The sequence below is a fragment of the Gobius niger genome, assembly GCF_951799975.1.
Source record: "Gobius niger genome assembly, chromosome: 23".
NCBI lineage: Eukaryota > Metazoa > Chordata > Actinopteri > Gobiiformes > Gobiidae > Gobius > Gobius niger.
Genome location: NC_136874.1, coordinates 5,547,166 through 5,566,050, shown reverse-complemented (window position 1 = coordinate 5,566,050; position 18,885 = coordinate 5,547,166). Strand labels below are relative to the sequence as shown.

Here is an 18,885-nt window from a genome sequence, read left to right as displayed (position 1 = left end):
GGCTCGCGTCGTCTCTGCCTAAACTCATTTTGCGCACACGCGGTTGTTTCTTTACAAAATGGCAGGAGATGGTGACAAATCTCCCCTTAAACTGGAAAAAGCAGCACATCCATATCTAGATCCACGCCAGTCTTGACTTTATGACCTCTGACAAGTGAAGTAAACATCACAGATTATCATTGCAGCTGAATTGAGTGGGGTAAATATATCTTGGCACCAGTTTTGCTTACCTAATATTCCGCCTCCTTCCCTCCTTCCCTTTTCCGACTCCCAGATTGGAGGCCTAGACATCTGCAGCGCCGCGCCTGTCACTCACGCGCTGATACGGGTGGAGAAGTTGCACGCAGCCCGGGATAGACAGACAGACAGACAGACAGACCGACAGACGGAGAGACTCGGGGCACAAACTTCATTTTAGCTCTCCTCAGCCGCAGAGAAGATTTATACTATATTTAAAGCACTCTAAGAAGGAGCTGCATTTATTTTTCAGAAGTCTCCCTCGGCTGTGTGAAAGCTGAGGCTGCAGCGCTGAAATAACAGTGCATTATTTTTTACTGTTTTAAACCAGAGTCGGCCGTGGCTCACATGAATAATTTGATACATTTTCAGATATGATGAGAGCTTAGCGATAAATGGGTTTTAAATTGTCCAGGTTTGTGCTGTTTTTTTTTCTATGAAGTCAATTCAAATTAGGTTAATATTGAGGAAAATAGTGGTGGCTTTATAATTCATGCTATAAAGCTTTGGTGAAGACTTCATTGATCATCTATACATGTGTAAAAAGCCTTCCTAATCATTTGTTATTCATAAATAAGGACATAGTGATTCGCTTCTTGCTCAGGCCATGACTGTTGCCATGTTCATTAATACACTCACCAATAAAGGGAGGGAAGGAAGGACGGAAAGAAGGAAGGATGAAGGAAAGAAGAAAGGATGGATGAAGGAAGGAAAGAAGGATGGAAGGAAAGAAGGACGGACGGAAAGAAGGAAGGACGGAAAGAAGGAAGGATGAAGGAAGGATGGAAGGAAAGAAGGAAGGACGGAAAGAAGGATGGATGAAGGAAGGATGGAAGGAAAGAAGGAAGGACGGAAAGAAGGAAGGATGAAGGAAGGATGGAAGGAAAGAAGGAAGGACGGAAAGAAGGATGGATGAAGGAAGGATGGATGAAGGAAGGATGGATGAAGGAAGGATGGGTGGAAAGAAGGAGAAGGAAGGACGGAAAGAAGGAAGGATGAAGGAAGGATGGAAAGAAGGATGGACAGAAAGAAGGATGGATGAAGGAAGGATGGATGGATGAAGGAAGGATGGGTGGAAAGAAGGAAGGACGGAAAGAAGGAAGGATGAAGGAAGGACGGAAAGAAGGATGGAAAGAAGGAAGGATGGATGAAGGAAGGATGGAAAGAAGGAAGGAAGGATGAAGGAAGGAAGGAAAGAAGGATGGATGAAGGAAGGATGGATGGAAAGAAGGAAGGATGGATGGAAAGAAGGATGGATGAAGGAAGGACAGAAAGAAGGATGGATGAAGGAAGGACAGAAAGAAGGATGGATGAAGGAAGGACAGAAAGAAGGATGGATGAAAGAAGAATGGATGCTTTTGTCATCCTTGGAGTAACAAAATTGCGAGTGAAATGCCTGACACCAACGCTGGCAAAAAGTGAATATACGTGATCATTTTCAAAACTCACAAAGTACTGTTTACCTTTTAAGATTCTAACAACTAGATAAAAAAAAAAAATCTCTTTCCCACATAAAAAGCACATGAACATCTCGGGAATACAAGCTCCCCAGTCCACATGAACGCAGCATATGCTTATGAGATGCCGAACCCTTTCCCTTACTATGGCAACTCACAGAGCATCTATTTTTGAGCCTATATTTAACGGAGACATATCACAAAGTTGTCAAAAAACAGATCTGGAGTAGCACTTTTGCTTTATTTACGCAGTTATGCTGTTTCCGATGAGTATTTCCTGGATCTTATTGCATCATAGAGCGAACACAAAACCGCCTCTAATCCATCACGGTGCCATAGCATGCCTCATATATTATTATATTCACTTTTTGTCAATATCGCCCAGCCCTCGTTACAACATATCAACCCTGAGATGTCAAAAAGCCTGTCATGCTTGTTTTGACCACCTCGAGTTTCAGCTCTTCTTCTGGCAACAAAATATTCCCAATTGTTTGTCAGCTTCTTGAAAGTACAGGCGATCAAAGACATTACACATCCAAGTGCAGCGGGATTAAGAATTTCGTATTTTCAATCCCTTTTGAATTGGATGTCGAGCAGGAGGCTTTTACAGCTCATCTCTCCTCGCCTCTCCTGCGCATTGTCACTTTAAAAACTCATTGGATATGCACAGCGGGACGCCTCATATACATTACTGCCACGGGGCTATAGGACCAGAGAATGAGGTCAGGACGGAGAGAGGGGGGGAGACGACAACGCCGACAAATTGTTTACGCTTGTTTTGTGAAATCAGGTTGGCAGCATGGAGATGAGCAGAGTGCGCCACTGTAGATATCCCCCAAAGGCACGGACCGAGAAAGTGATTGCACAAAGTTACCGGCGACGCTCGGCTACTCAGGGGGGTAAAAGCTATAAGGCGCGATGCTACATGGGAATTAGCTTCAGTAGTTAACCCAGTTCGATAACAAGGCAAGATGGCGGCTGGTGTTTCATAACGTCCTCTGTGACCTATAACGTTTCCCAAGGCTTTTCTCGCGCTGCTAAGTTGAAACCGTTGATGAATGTGAAAAAGAAGGGAGCTTCTTGAACTGGAGAGGGCATTGTGAGGGAAATGTTTGGCCTTTTTGTATGTTTTGAATCGGTGACCGTGGGGTTGGAGGCCTGATGCTTTCAGCCGGTCATCCCGGGAGAAATCTTTTGTATATTCAAAGGAGATGGAATATGAAAAAGTATTTGAGAGAGTTGTGTACCATGTTATAGCCTTGTTCCCTAATCAAAAACAGGATTGAAGTTGGAGATGTTTGAGTCATCCATCCATCCTTTTCTCTTTCTTTCTTTCTTTCTTTCTTTCTTTCTTTCTTTCTTTCTTTCTTTCTTTCTTTCTTTCTTTCTTTCTTTCTTTCTTTCTTTCTTTCTTTCTTTCTTTCTTTCTTTCTTTCTTTCTTTCTTTCTTTCTTTCTTTCTTCCTTTCTTTCTTTCGTCCTTTCTTTCGTCCTTTCTTTCGTCCTTTCTTTCGTCCTTTCGTCCTTTCTTTCTTTCGTCCTTTCTTTCTTTCGTCCTTTCTTTCTTTCGTCCTTTCTTTCGTCCTTTTTTTTGTCCTTTCGTCCTTTCTTTTGTCCTTTCGTCCTTTCTTTTGTCCTTTCTTTCGTCCTTTCGTCCTTTCTTTCGTCCTTTCTTTCTTTCGTCCTTTCTTTTGTCCTTTCTTTTGTCCTTTCGTCCTTTCTTTCGTCCTTTTTTTTGTCCTTTCGTCCTTTCTTTTGTCCTTTCGTCCTTTCTTTTGTCCTTTCGTCCTTTCGTCCTTTCTTTCGTCCTTTCTTTTGTCCTTTCGTCCTTTCTTTTGTCCTTTCGTCCTTTCTTTCGTCCTTTCGTCCTTTCTTTTGTCCTTTCGTCCTTTCTTTCGTCCTTTCGTCCTTTCTTTCGTCCTTTCTTTCGTCCTTTCTTTTGTCCTTTCGTTCTTTCTTTCTTTCTTTCTTTCTTTCGTCCTTTCTTTCGTCCTTTCTTTTGTCCTTTCGTTCTTTCTTTCTTTCTTTCGTCATTTCTTTCGTCATTTCTTTTGTCATTTCTTTCGTCCTTTCTTTCTTTCGTCCTTTCTTTCTTTCTTTCGTCCTTTCTTTCTTTCTTTCGTCCTTTCTTTCTTTCGTCCTTTCTTTCTTTCTTTCGTCCTTTCTTTCTTTCTTTCGTCCTTTCTTTCGTCCTTTCTTTCTTTCGTCCTTTCTTTCGTCCTTCCTTCCTTCCTTCCTTCCTTCCTTCCTTCCTTCCTTCCTTCCTTCCTTCCTTCGCTGTGAGTCTTTTTGATCAGTGTATTAATCAGACGGTTTCATCTACTGAATCAGGCCTGAACATTGAGCCACAGTATTTTCTGAAATCACTGTATATAGTTTTATACAGTGAACCGTTTGATGAAAGGCCTGAGTGTCTATAGTCGTACATTTCTCTTCCTTTACCTCCAATGTCATGTTCACAAGACACAAGACAAAAAGCTCACATGGCACCGCTCTGCCGGCACAAGGACACGCTGGGCGGATTGTTACGTAAGGGGTGCATTGTTTCAGAGTTGGCAGCTCTCGGTACAGCCGGGGACGGGGCCGCGGTCTGCTCTCTGACTCCGGCCTCTTTAATCATGGCGGGACGGGGGTTGTGGACGAGCTGACAGCAGAGTTATGAGTGGGAGCCACAGGTAGCAGCGGCGCTCCTCCCTCCTCTCGCCGACCTTCGCACCCCTGTCGTAAATATGGCACGGCCGTAAAACAGTGATTTAGGGGCAGCGGGACCGGCTTATCCTCCCATACAGAGTTCACACAGGGAGAGCGCTTCTTTGGACAGCGTCGGCTACAGTGGACTACTTTCTCAACTTTGTAAACCAAGGGCAGACTTTGACTTTGATTGTAATAATACTTTACTCTTCCCTTGGCATAACTTTAGCCATAGTAACATATCACTGCAAAAAAATACTATTCAATTATGTTTTGATTGGTGAAAAAAAAGGCAGTCAGAAGTCAAATCACTGACATTTTTATTGAGTAAGTGCTTTACACCCGGAGGAAACCTGGCTTCAGTCTCCTCTGATCGTCTGAAACGGTGCAGCGTCTCCTGGGCTTGTCCCTGTTTCAGAGCGTGGTGTCCTGCACTGATCAGCTCCACCTCCTCCTCTTCCTCAGCTCCCTGCACTCCACAAGTTTTTCACCATCTTCTAGGAAGAGCTTAGCATTTAATCTGTTTTATTCTCCAGCGAACGTTCATGAACCAGGACAATAGAGGACATGTGTGGCTTAGCTATGAGTCTTGTCTAGGATAAAAGTGAGATCATCTTAGTTATTGTGTATGTATATAGTCTATATAGAATATAGTCCAGTCTCAAAGATAATAACCTGACTTTGGAATAGCCGGCCGATATATCGATCGATATTTGGGTATGACACGATACTGGCTATTGGCCAATTTAATGCTGATAATCTGTTCAAGCGTTTTTTGACAAACATCGCAATGAAAGTCTGTCACAAGTTTGTTTAACTCGGATCGAATTTTATTTATTTAATGTTACAGAAAAGGATTTGCGAAACATTACATTTTATAAATACACATTATGCCAAGATTGATGGTGTGCGGGACTTCCTTTCTGCAACTGTTTGGCTTTAGCCTTTATCCTACGCACCCAGGTGTATCAAAGTGCAAAGTCTCCTGCCTTTTTTTCTACATATCAATATATATTTTATTTTATTTTATTTTGTAGACTTTTATTTTGTTCTGTTGAGCCCATCTTTAAACTAAGCTCAATCTAATGTATCTAATAAACATTAATGAGTAAATCAGCCCTATGGCCCATCATACAGCGCCCCCACTGGCACATTTTACAGTTTGGAATCAACACACACAGGATTATAGACAAAACATATCTGCGGTGCACATCACCCTTCCTGAACAAACATAATAATGAGTAACAAAGTCCTATCATGTCCCGAAAACAACGTCTTACCTGTTTCCACCTATTGCCAAACACGCCGAGTGCATTGTGGGCGACTCCTGCGCCTGCCCTCCAGCTGTGCGCTCCAGCTGCCACTTCTCACCGCGGAGACGAGCTCGTATCCCTCTGTCCCGGCATCTCTGACTGACAGACATGCCTATTAATGCCACATACTCAGCTGCTTGTTATCGCTGCAGTCTGGAGCGCTGGCCTGGGATCATTTTAGTCTTTTCCCAGAGTCTGAGGGAAAAGGGCATGCAGCTAATTGCGATTTTCTTTTTCTTTTTCTGAAACACATTGATTTTAAGTGCAGCAGTGTTGTGTAATGTGTGATAACGCTCAACAGTGTTTGGATTGACTGTATATTGATCGAGCGTGCCCTTTAACTTGGTCGCTCACATATTAAATAACAGGCAGGCGGATTGATCTGATTTTCCCCCTCGGGAGCAGAGCGGCACCTGTGGGGAAATTAATGAACGCACATAATGGATGTCTTAATTAAAATCGCTCCTCTCTAATAGAAATGTGATTACGGAACAATTTCTGATTAGCCATTAGAGCTAGCTTTGAGCTAACAGTAACGTCAGGGGAGGGAGGCGTCAGGAGACAGCGCGCCCCTCCGTTTATGCTCAGTCTGAAAGCAGTTTCAACAAAACATCCAGTGACGTAAGGGAGGATAAAAATACAACAAAAAAAGACCCCAAAAAACAACAAAAGAGAGGGAAAAACAGGATTTAAAAAAGAGCCACAAAAAAGCTCCAGAGAAACGTTTAGATTCCTTCCTTCATCCATCCATCCATCCATCCTTCTTTCCTTCCTTTTATCCTTCCTTCCTTCCTTCCTTCCTTCCTTCCTTCCTTTTATCCTTCCAACCTTCCTTCCTTCACTTCATCCTTCCATCCTTCCTTCCACCCTTCCTTCCTTCCTTCCTTCCTTCCTTCCTTCCACCCTTCCATCCTTCCAACCTTCCTTTACTCCTTCCTTCCTTCCTTTTCTTCCTTCCTTCCTTCCTTCCTTCCTTCCTTCCTTCCTTCCTTCCTTCCATCCTTCCTTCCTTCCTTCCATCCTTCCTTCCTTCCTTCCATCCTTCCTTCCATCCTTCCTTCCTTCCTTCCATCCTTCCTTCCTTCCTTCCTTCCTTCCTTCCATCCTTCCTTCCTTCCATCCTTCCTTCCTTCCTTCCTTCCTTCCTTCCTTCCATCCTTCCTTCCTTCCTTCCTTCCTTTTATCCATCCTTCCAACCTTCCTTTACTCCTTCACTTCATCCTTCCTTCCTTCCTTCCTTCCTTCACTCCATTCTTCCTTCCTTCCTTCTTACATCCATCCTTCCTTCCTTCCTTCCTTCCTTCCTTCACTCCATTCTTCCTTCCTTCCTTCTTACATCCTTCCTTCCTTCCTTCCTTCCTTCCTTCCTTCCTTCCTTCCTTCCTTCCTTCCTTCCTTCCTTCCTTCCTTCCTTCCTTCCTTCCTTCCTTCCTTCCTTCCTTCCTTCCTTCCTTTCAGCCTTCCTTCCTTCCATCCATCCATCATCCGTCCGTCCGTCCGTCCGTCCTTCCATCCATCCTGTTAATTTATATCACATAAAGCGCATGGACAAATGTAAAACTCATCCAACCAATGGATTTGAGCCTAACCCATTCGCTTAGGAATTTACCCCCGACCTAAACTTTTATGAGTGAACTAGAGCAGTGATTCTCAACTGGTGGGTCAGGACCCAAAAGTGGGTCAGGGAACCATTCTCAGTGGGTCGTGAGTGGGGCTGGGTACTGTTAAACCAGCAGTCACATGTTTCCATCTTCCGCCCGCCTGATCCCGGACAGAACGTGATCGTCGACACAGCCATCGATTCGTTGTGAGACGACTGTTACTGGAACGAGGCACAAAAGAAGCGCAGGTCCTCTCGCCGATCGATCCTTTCTTTTCGCGGCCAAATGGGCAAACAAGACTGCCACAATTCACTCAAAAAAAATCCCCCCCCCCTCCCTCGACAAACAAACGGGCACTGTTTAGCGCAATCGGGCCCCGCTAATTTCTCAAAGCTGGACACACAAATCGAGCTGAGCCAACAGACAATCACAAACACGGCTAAATCCGCACATAATTGCCGCCGCATTAGCCGTTAGCGGATTAGCTCAAACGCGCTGGTCCCTGGCAAACAGTCAACGCCATATGCCCCCGCGGTGTTTCGCGAAATCCGGCCGTGGGAAAGGCACAAGGGTTCGAAATGTAGATATAAAAACACATTTCATAGTGACAAAAGTATTCAGACCTCGCAGAAAACCTTCCATCTGGTTCAGCGGTTCTCAAGTGTGGGTACGGACGACTTTAAACGGGTTAATGCCACAAACAGAGGGAAAAAAAATACTTCAGATTTCATTTTGAAAGGGATCCGGACGAAACATTTTGCCTGGTTTTGGAGGGGGATTAAAGGCTCAAAAAATGAGTCCACGAATTAGTTTAAATCCCAGAGGAGAACAAACTTTTGTGTTCGTTAAAATGTCGAGTCTGTAGTTGCTACATTTAGGGGAAGACGACGTCCTTAGAGAAACATCTTAAACCATCCGTTTTCTGAAGTGAAGCGCCTGCTGTAGATCCACTAAACCCAGCTGTTTGTGACTGAGCGGACAGATTGTTTGGATGTTTGATGAGCTTCTTCATTTGATGTTGTAAGTTTATACGTGTGGCAATTATGCAGAATGAAGCTTTCCAGTAGAGGTCGACCGATGATGTTTTTGGATTTTACAATATTGGCCGATATCTCTGGGACCAAAAGTGATAACTTCCCGTTGTTTGCGTTGGAAAGAGCTGAGTCGGGGCTTTAAAAGTCCTCCCACAACTCCCTGGGCCTGAGGGGGGCAGAAATATCATGATGAGAATTGGTTAGCGACAAGTTTCACTAAACCTCAGTTCACTAAACCTAGCAACCTTGGTCCGATCAAATTAATCATATTGTTGGTATGATGGGCAAAGGTATAGCTATGGCAAAGAAATGTTCTGCTTACTGCCCAACTCCTGTTCTGAAAACTGTTGTCCAAAGCATAGTATTGTCTCACCTACATTACTGCCCTATAGTGTGGTCCAATGCTGCACAAAAGCATCTTCAGAGACTTCAAATTGCTCAGAACAGAGCAGCTCGAGTTGTGCTTCACTGTCCTTTCCACACTAATGTCCGTGAGATGCACAAGAGACTGTCTTGGTTAACGGTTGAGGCCAAACTAAAGGCCAGTCTCCTCATTTTCATGCACAAAGTTGTGATGGACAAACAGCCCAGTTTTTTGTTCAACAAACTCTTATTCAGCGGGTTTGGTCATAGATATGTGACTCGCCAAGTGACGACAAACTCTATGGTTGTTCCCAGACCCAAAAGTAACTCAATGAAAAGAACTGTTCTGTACAGAGGAGCAAACGCCTGGAACTCGTTTCCTTTTAACATCAGAAATACTAAGAGTAAACCACACTTTAAGCTGAAGGTAAAAAGTCAATTAGCTCAGTACATGTGAGCATAGTCACTGTGTGTTATATGTGTCCTATAAGGTTGTATGATTATATGAAATGTGTAACATTCATGTATTCTATTTTAATTGTTTTGTAATTTTATATTGTGTCAGGACCCCAGGAAGACTAGCAACCACTTTTGGGCGCTAATGGGGATCCTAATAAAGAATAAGAATAAGAATAAGTCAACATGGACGTGCTAACCTAATTCCTTCCTACATTCCTTCTTTCCATCCATCTTTCCTTTCATCCATCCTTCCTTCCTTCCTTCCTTCCTTCCTTCCTTCCTTCCCTCCTTCCTTCCTTTCATCCATCCTTCCTTCCTTCCTTCCTTCCTTCCTTCCTTTCATCCATCCTTCCTTTCATCCTTCCTTCCTTTCATCCATCCTTCCTTTCATCCATCCTTCCTTCCTTTCATCCTTCCTTGTACGACAGGTTTCATTGTTCTACACAATTACACCCCTTTTATTGTGGAGCTGGTTTGAAGGTTCCAAACACAAACTTAAAGCCTCTTTAATCCGAGGTCAGAAAGGCGACCCCTGACCTTCTGCTCTGCTGTGTTTATATTGTGTTGTACTGGATTATTATGATGATGTATTGTTTCATTTTTATGTAAAGGCCCAACTATAGGGACGGACATTGGGAATTAGCTTTGGCTCAAATGTTGTAGTAACATGAGCTTATGTGACGAACTTGTCCCTATTCAAATAAAACTTTAAAACCCGGCGAAATACTCTCAGTTGAAGTTTCCACCGCATTGACCTCACACCATATACTCTCTAATATGCGGCCCTCGATGAAGATAGTTTGGACACCCATGACCTAAAGTAATGAAATATAATCGACCACTGCTGGAGCGGTTAAGTATTTGTTTTTAAGGATCATCGACCCAGACATTTGGAAAAATCGACCAAAAACATCGGTTGAAAATCCCCCAAAATTGGTGTCAAACCTTAGAAACCCCCGTATCTGTCGAGCTCTACTTTGCAGTGTAGCAAAACATGTTTCTATCTGGGAACAATCGAGGAGGCAGGAGCGATGACGAGGACGAAGAGAAGAGGTCAAGGAAATCCTACATTTTTATAACAACTTACCAAACTTCTTCAAGGATAAAAATACCATTATGTGCCTTGTATAACATTCCTCTCTGATCCGCCATCGCTTGTGTCTGTTATTATCAGTCAACCTCGCGCGAGCCTGTGGCCTTGTGGACCAGAATAACGGCTATTCTTGTTGAACGCGCTCTTCTCTGTAAGTTATACATGTTCCACTGTCATGTCTCGTATAAAGAATGTTCCAGATACTTTTCTTTAAATAAGCCACTCGTATAGATGTACTTTTCTTTAAATAAGCCACTCGTATAGATGTACTTTTCTTTAAATAAGCCACTCGTATAGATGTACTTTTCTTTAAATAAGCCACTCGTATAGATGTACTTTTCTTTAAATAAGCCACTCGTATAGATGTACTTTTCTCCATCATGGGAGATGAATGGAAGCTGTACAATGGATTCAAACCTTTATAAAAGTTTGAGAACTATGATGAAAGTGTGTCCACGCCAAACACTCATTATGTCATTATGGAATTTGAGTTTTCTTTTCCTTTCATCCTTGCTTCCTTCCTTTTGTCCTTCCTTCCTTCCTTTCATCCATCCTTCCTTCCTTTCATCCATCCTTCCTTCCTTTCATCCATCCTTCCTTCCATCCTTCCTTCCTTTCATCCATCCTTCCTTCCATCCTTTCTTCCTTCCTTCCTTTCTTCCTTCCTTCCTTTCATCCATCCTTTCTTCCATCCTTCCTTCCTTCCTTCCTTTCATCCATCCTTTCTTCCATCCTTCCTTCCTTCTCTCCTTCCTTTCATCCATCCTTTCATCCATCCTTCCTTCCTTCTCTCCTTCCTTCCATCCTTCCTTTCATCCTTCCATCCTTCCTTTCGTTCATCCTTTCTTCCTTCCTTCTTTTCATCCTTCCATCCTTCCTTTCGTTCATCCTTCCTTTCTTCCTTCCTTCCATCCATCCATCCATCCATCCTTCCTTCCATCCATCCTTCCTTTCCTCCATCCTTCCTTCCTTCCTTCCTTCCATCCATCCATCCTTCCTTCCATCCATCCTTCCTTCCTTCCATCCATCCATCCTTCCTTCCTTCATTTCTGTCTTCCTTCCTTCCTTCCTTCCTCCCTTCCTTCCATCCTTCCTTCCTTCCATCCGTCCTTTCCTTCATCCTTCCTTCCTTCTTAAATAAATATTCGATAACTACGATGAAAGTGTGTGTCGATGCCAAACACTTTTCGTCATTATAGAATCTGAGTTTTCTTTTCTCGCGTTAGATACGATCTGCCTTTAATGCAGCCTTGGAAGCGCTCGGCGTCGACATGGGATCGATCGGGCGTCTCTCGCTTCCACGCGGCGGCCGGATTTGTGGCTACGGCTCTTGGAGAATGACCTGCTACAACAGACTCTGATCATATATACCGCGCAAAGAAAAGGGGGGGGATTTACAACCCGCTGTGAATCAATGGAAGGTGACTGTAATGTCGGGGAGTACATGCTTTTGCCAAGGTCTAAGGGGAGAGACATTCACGGCCGCTGCAAATGTTTTATTTGCCGGAGCAGCGTGGCGTATCGGCGCCGAGGCGTTCTCGTCTTTGTAAGCTTATGCATAGTGCTGTAAGTCAGTCTACAGCAGCAGCGGAGCAGCGGGAGAGGAGGGACGTGTTCAAATGTTTCTATTACGCTATATCAACATTGTTCTCTGCATCAGTGATTTGTTAACAGAAAATTCTAAGCCTGATTTATTGAGTTTATTGAGAGAGACAGAGAATTGGGCAAAAGGGGAAACTTTTGAGCAAAGAAATGTGGTCAATTTCACCCAAAACTGCAGCTGAACATGTTTTAGACAATCATTTTGTGGAGTTACTCGAACTCATTCCAGATACGGGATATGAAATTGCTCAATTTCCTCCTAATAGACTAAATTGAGTTGAGAATGTTTTATTAAATTAATCATCAGATATACAGATTATCAGCAGAAAAGGTTCGTGAGGCCTTTAGTTGCTCTAGACTAAATAAAACATCAAATGAATATCTTTAAATTGTACTTTTGTTTTTGTGTATCAACCTAAAGTCATGTCTTGCCTGAAAGTTGACTTTGAAGTTGTCTGACTGTGTAAGGAATGTAAGGAATAACACTGGACAAAAAAAAACATAGTAGCGCGATATTAGTTGATGCAATATGGAAGCCACAATACATCGCAACATCACTAAAGTCTTCATCGGACTCAGATCGCAGAACTAAGTAACTTGTTTACCTTAACAAATCCTTTCCGTAGTCTTAATGTGATGATTGTGGGGTCTTTCATCTCCCCCTGGTGTCACTGGCCAGAAAACCACACGAATGGAATCATGAAGAAGAAGCTAACAGGCTAACGGGCGAAGCTAACTGCGGGCTAGCACCACTTAAACAGTATATACAGCCAAGTTTGAGTGAATAAAATGATCTCCATTGTGTAATTGGATGTATAATATCTCTCTCTCCCTTTGTCTTTTCTGTCAGTGTAGTATTTACTCTCACAGACAATTAATGAGTAAAAAAACGTAACATGCTACGACACCGGCAGTTGCGCTTATGGCCTCTAGGGGCATGAGTTACTTAGCACTGCTTTGAAAATGTGTAAAAGTTCCGTTTTAGTTAACCTCTTTACCCCTGCCTAGCTCTAGCTGATTTTCTATAGGCTATAAGAAGCTTTTAGATGTGGGTAAAGCCGAACTGGAGAAAATGTGCTCGATTAAGGCAAGGCGAGTTTATTTGTAGAGCACAATTCATACACAAGGCAATTCAAAGTGCTTCACAGTTGCATAAATACAAGAAAGCAAATAGAATCAATAAAACCATCAACATATAATTAATCAATTACAGTAAAAGGCAAGAGTGCAGATAAAATACTTTCAGTCATATGCACGGGCAAAAAGAACTGTTTTCAGCCTGGTTTTGAAAATTGTTTGAGTTGAGGCCTGTCTCACATCCTCATGAAGACTGTTCCAGATTTTAGCTGCATGAAGGCGGGGTTAAGAGACTAATTTAGTTCAATTTTACCCTTACATATCGTGTTGAAATGGTTTGATCGCGTATCGAAAGTTACTCTAAGCTCTAACCCTGGCTGTTCTATCTAAAACTGATTCCTTTGCTGTGAATATTGTCCTGACTTTGCGGCGATTGTCTCTGTCTTCCAGAAACTCCACGTACTGCATGAAGGTGTCCATGTCCCTGAACGTGGCGGAGAACGACACGGACGTCTGCTACAACTCCAAGATGAGGTTCTACGAGAAGGCCGAGCTGAGCAAGTCCAAAAACATCTCCTGCCCGGGGATCGAGGAGTACACGCAGCCGGGCACGGAGCCGGAGATCACGTGGTATAAGGTACGCGGGTCTCAAAGTCACCGACAGACACTCATGTGAAGGCCTCCGCTCGTCCCGCCCGCTCGTCCCGTCCCCCTTGTTATACAGTTGTAAAAAGTTGCTGTTGAAACCTATGAATATGGAGCAGGCCCGGGACCTTCCTCGCCTCCGTCTCCCAGCGCACCAGGAGTGGACATTGATGAAGCTGTTCGGCGACGTTCGGGACCCCATCCATCAAAGCCGTCCACGTCTCCAACGGCGTCGCGCTCAACGGAATTAAACGCGACATAAAGACCTAAACGACGGCGAACCCTCGGGCTTATTGGTTCCTGTTCGTCAGAGGGGGATACGCCGCTTTTTTAGGGAGGGGGGCTACACGCACTGGCCCCAATTTGCTCACAGCCTGAAGGGATTCTCCGCCCTCAAATACCAAACAACAGTACGACTTAACATGTAGCTTAGCATTTACACTGGTTTGACAAAGATCACCCGACAATAATACAGTAAAGGTGTCATCATGCAAAATAAACTGCCTTGAGCTTGTTATAACATTACCTTATCCCAAAATGTGGAGTCATATTTTGGGGGGTTAAGAGGTTAAAGCCCGTAATCCATCGTGCATATTCTGGTTTCTTCACGACACCATAAAGTTTAAGCTCGTTTTGTCGGTTTTGAAAAGTGTTATTCCCACCGTTGCCTGTAGAGAGCGCTCCAGGCCAATTGACCTTTCGCCGAGCCCCGCCCCCCTTAGTTACTGTTGCTACGCCCTACATTAATGGTCAAACATGACGGGTGCGCGTGTCAGTGACCAGTTTTGGAGCAATAACTCCGCATATCCAGTGCCACTTTGTGTAACGTCATGTGACTGTCGGTAGCTAGGTGTTAGCATGCTAAGGTGTTAGCCTAGCATGCCTTTTTGGTGGTTAGCGATAAAGTGCATCTGCTCAGTGCTCATTGCTGGTATGTCCCATTGTTTTGCATTGGAGGTCTGCGATATGACGGACCTGGCTTCATAGTAACGGTTGCTAGGATCTCTGATTGGACAATTACCGTTTGGGGGCGGGGTTTAGCGAAAGGTCAATTGGAAATCCTGACCAGCAGCTCAGTCTGTTAATTAAATGAAAGGTAAATTATGCTCGATGTGTCCGCTTTGAGAATAGAAGTTTGGAAAGTAAAAAGAACTTAAAAAGTAAAGTGTTAAAGTGACACAGGCATCGTTTGAACGTTCATAAAAGTTTATCGTCTGTCGTTGCTAAAATTGAGAAACAACTTTTATTAAACATAATCCTTATTCCCATCGGTGAAGTTATTTCTGAGCCAAAGATATTGACTTTTAGACACGCCAACAACTTTCTCCTCTTTGCTCTGTTTGAAAGTAACTTTTGTTTGAGTAAAAGGTGAAGTGAGGACATATACAGTAGATTATACACTAGGCTAAGCTCCTCGGGCGGCCCCACCACCACCACTGCAACGAGAGTCCTCAAACTTCAGCTCCATGTGCGCCACATTTACTGCAGAGATTTGCTACATTTGATTAAATACAGTATACTGTACATAAGTAGTACTACTGCTACTGTCATTACTACATTTACTGCACCCGTCTCAAAGCCCTCAGAATCACTGGTAATCCCACGCTCTCCTCACAGAATCTCTTCAAGGCGCTGCTTTCAGGAACAGCTTCATCCACCAGGCTGTCAGGGAGCTGGTGTCATGTTTTAATTCACTGTCTTTTTCAAACATGTGGAGATAAGCTGAACTCGGTGTTGGTAAAACTAAAGTACACCAGTGTATTACTAAGTACTTTCCCTATTAAAACTACCACCAATCCATCATATTTACATATTACAAGAATGTCTGTGTAGGCTCTCAGTCGTACAGGAGTTGTCCATCTTAAATCAAGGTTCTTCTGTGCTTATAGTTGAAGCTCCCCCTGCAGGCAGCAGTGGGAATAACTGAGTAAAAACAAACTTTAAAACTATCGATTTAGCATGATATGTCTCTTTTAAGCTTTCTGATACTTCCACTGCCTCGCGTTCCTCCTCCTCAGAGAGACTTTACACAAACGCGCCCGAATGGTTGAACACAGATAAGTTCCTCCTAATATCTCTGCGTGGCTTTGAAAGAGACACTACTCTGGTTAATGACATTGTGTTTCGACTCAAAGGCCTCCGTGGATCCCGCTCGCCGTCCCACACACTTGAAGATAAGGCTCGGGAAAAACCTTATGTTGCGGCTAATTAGAAGTATAGAAGGGAAAAGTATGGCTCCTTTTCAGTCGAGCTGAAAGCAATCGCAATGTAAAACCCAACGGTGCCCATTACTGAGAGCAGTCCGTCAGTTCACTCTGATGGTAAATTAATCAGCCGGTGTTACTCAAACAACAAGAGAGAAGTTTAAATAAATACGACGAGGTTTAGTTTTGCTTTGCTTTTTTCCCATTTAGGCGAGACGGTGCCTTTCATCAGGCGTGGGCAATTAATATTCATAAGGGGCCACATGAGAAGAATGAATTGAGTCAGAGCCGCACCAACAATAACTCAAACTTATATCGGGATATAAGTATAATATATGGGGAGTGTATCGCCAGGTCCATAAACAAAAGCTGCAAAATAAAAAAATGTTTTGATTGGGAAAATACATCGAGGACTTTTTTTCAATAAATGAATAATAATTAGCCTGGCAGGACTGTAGCCTCATAAAAACGACTCACACTTATTGCACTTTACCAGCCTGTGTCACAAGTCTCTGCTACATTGTAGTCAATATTCATTCACTCCACACTCTGTGGTAGTAAGTTACTATTGTAGCCACAGCTGCCCAGGGGCAGACTGTCCATTTCCCACTTGCAGGTCACACAATGTGTTGTTTATATTCTGATTTCTTATTATGTCAGTGCCCTCTGCTGGACACCTGTGGAATTCTTTCCTTTTATTCTTAATCTGTCCCCTAGTGGCTGGAGTGAGCATTATGGTAATAAAAAAAAAAAATGCAAATTGGCCATTTTACACTCACTACTGCCACCTCAGGTCATACGTGTAACTGCAGCTTCTATATGAAGCTCCTGCATGACGGCACTTCGGACCCGAATTAACACCTTTTTGACAGTTTTGCTGAACAGGTCTGAGCTCATTCTACACATCAGGATAAGGCTGGAACATGTAGGGGAGGAAAATACATAATTTTAACATTTTTAAACTCCGTATAGTCCCTTTAACCTCTAAACCCGTAGCTTTGTGGAGTAATGTTTTAATATCAAATTCTTACCTGGTTAAGGCTTGGGTTTTGACATGATAGTGATGTCTGTGGTGTCCAAACACAGGAGTGCCGGCCGCAGCAGTGGAGGCCGACCATCGAGACCAAGGACTCCCTGTACATCCGCGAGGTGCGAGAGGAGGACACGGGGAACTACACCTGTGAACTACAGCTGGGCAGCTTCGTGGTGCGCAAGACCACCGAGCTCTCCGTCACCGGTAAGAACTCCACCTGAACACGAGGACAGAACACACGGCTGCACTACAGGCTTTTCAAAGGCCACGGCACATGGTTCAAGTCTTGTTCTTTCCCGGCTGAACATGGACAACAGAACCAGTTAGTTTGACTTTTGACCCCGTTTGGCTGCTGTAGTTTTCGCTGGAGTGCGGATTGACTGTCTAAAGCACAAATTCAATGCCAATGTTATGGATTTCAGCTTGGTCATATTTTTTGTCATTTTTTGTCTTTTTTTGTCACATTTATTGTCATTTTTTCGTTACTTTTTTGTCATTTCTTTGTCATTTTTTTGTCTTTTTTTGTCACATTTATTGTTATTTTTTCGTCACTTTTTTGTCATTTTTTCGTCACATCTTCATCATTGTTTTCGTCTCAGTTCAGTCGCTATTTTCACACCTTTTTTCCAGAAGCTTTTGGACTGGGGTAAACCCAAACTGGAGAAAATGTGCTCGGTTCAGGTGGGAGTTAAGGGGTTAAAGTGTTAGTCTTTAAGTTTGCAAAGTGAGGAGTGACATTTGAAAGTAAATGATCAACTTCTTCTCCTCTTTAACCAATATTTCTCATTTTCTTACTTTTTCCCTGAAATGATGGGTAGTTAAAGAGACTAGATGCAAGTTAGTCATTTTCTACTCACTACTGCCACCTCAGGCAAAACAAATGCACTCAAGCAACTGTTATATCATGGCAAATTATGTAAAAATCCTTCATTACTTTCCAGCCCTCACCAAACTAAATAAGTCTTTCCTTCTTGAGCTAAATTCACTCACACCTCACGCCGGCTGCTCCCCAGACCTCTTCCCTCGCATCCCGTTGCATTCTCGTCTCATTTTAATTGCCGAGTGGTAGATTTCACTGTCGCGGCCGCCTCAGCACTTTCTCTTCTTAAAGCTGCTGAAATATTTAAAGCCGTTGCCTTAAAGAGCGTGACAGATTGCTTTGCTTTTTCCCCCCCGTCAGTGTCACAGCCAGAGGTGGAGGCAGAATTGGATTCACGATATATATATGACCCCGCGCTGTCCCCCCCCTTATCTGACGAGACTAAGTGTCTGACAGACCGTTTCATTAATGGGGATCAATTAGCAGAGCACATCTAGAGGCTGAAGTTGGAATTCCTTCATTGAGTTTCAAATCTGGAGTGCGCCGCTTTTAGATACACTGTGGTAAAGCGTTGGAATGTGTGGAGAGATTGTGCTGTCGCCATAGACTGTGGAAAACATGGACGTAGCATTAGCTTATTAGCTGCTGAAGCCAAACAGGAAGTGGGACAGGCTCCGGAAGTTCTTTGAAACTGGTCAATATTCAGATTTTTAGCTTGTTTTCCCCCTTAAAGGAACAGGCCGCTGTTTTTTTCCATACTGAGATATATTCTTACCTGAGCTTAGACGAGTCATGCAAAAAGACCAAAGATGTTGTTAGGATTCAGCCTCTCCCAGTATATTCCTATGGACCCAAATGAGGGTGAAGTTAGAACGATCCAAGTCTAGTCACACAAAATGATGGCGAGACAATAGGGGGAAAAAAAGAAATGTGGAGATTTCAATTTGAAACTTTTTTTGAACATTACTGATATAAATATGATGTTATGATGTTATGTTATGTTTTCATGTAAAAAATAAGACATTTTGTGCATGGCCAAAATTGCCTATATTTTGGGCAACGAAATCTAAATAATGGATTGAGCCAGATTAAAATGTATGGTTTCATTTTATTGACGTATTAGTAACTAAGATTTTTGATATAATGTTTAGTTTCTCATTAAACTAATCATAAGTGAAAAGAGTCTCTAATTCAAAATATTGTTAAGTCCAAGAATGGAAAGTTTGAAGTCTGTATGAGCGACTATAAGGGCCTTTT

At 43.1% G+C, this 18,885-nt stretch overlaps 1 protein-coding gene across 2 annotated transcripts in view; it reads left to right on the top strand.

Moving 5' to 3' along the window:
* The window catches only part of LOC306982181 (interleukin-1 receptor accessory protein-like 1), a 361,844-nt gene that overhangs the window by 180,263 nt on the left and 162,696 nt on the right, over nt 1–18,885 (top strand). For both annotated transcript variants that reach the window (XM_079582022.1, XM_079582021.1), the window contains exons 4-5: nt 13,377–13,563; nt 16,862–17,012. In XM_079582022.1, the coding sequence (XP_079438148.1) occupies nt 13,377–13,563; nt 16,862–17,012 (338 nt within the window). The remainder of the gene's footprint in view (nt 1–13,376; nt 13,564–16,861; nt 17,013–18,885) is intronic.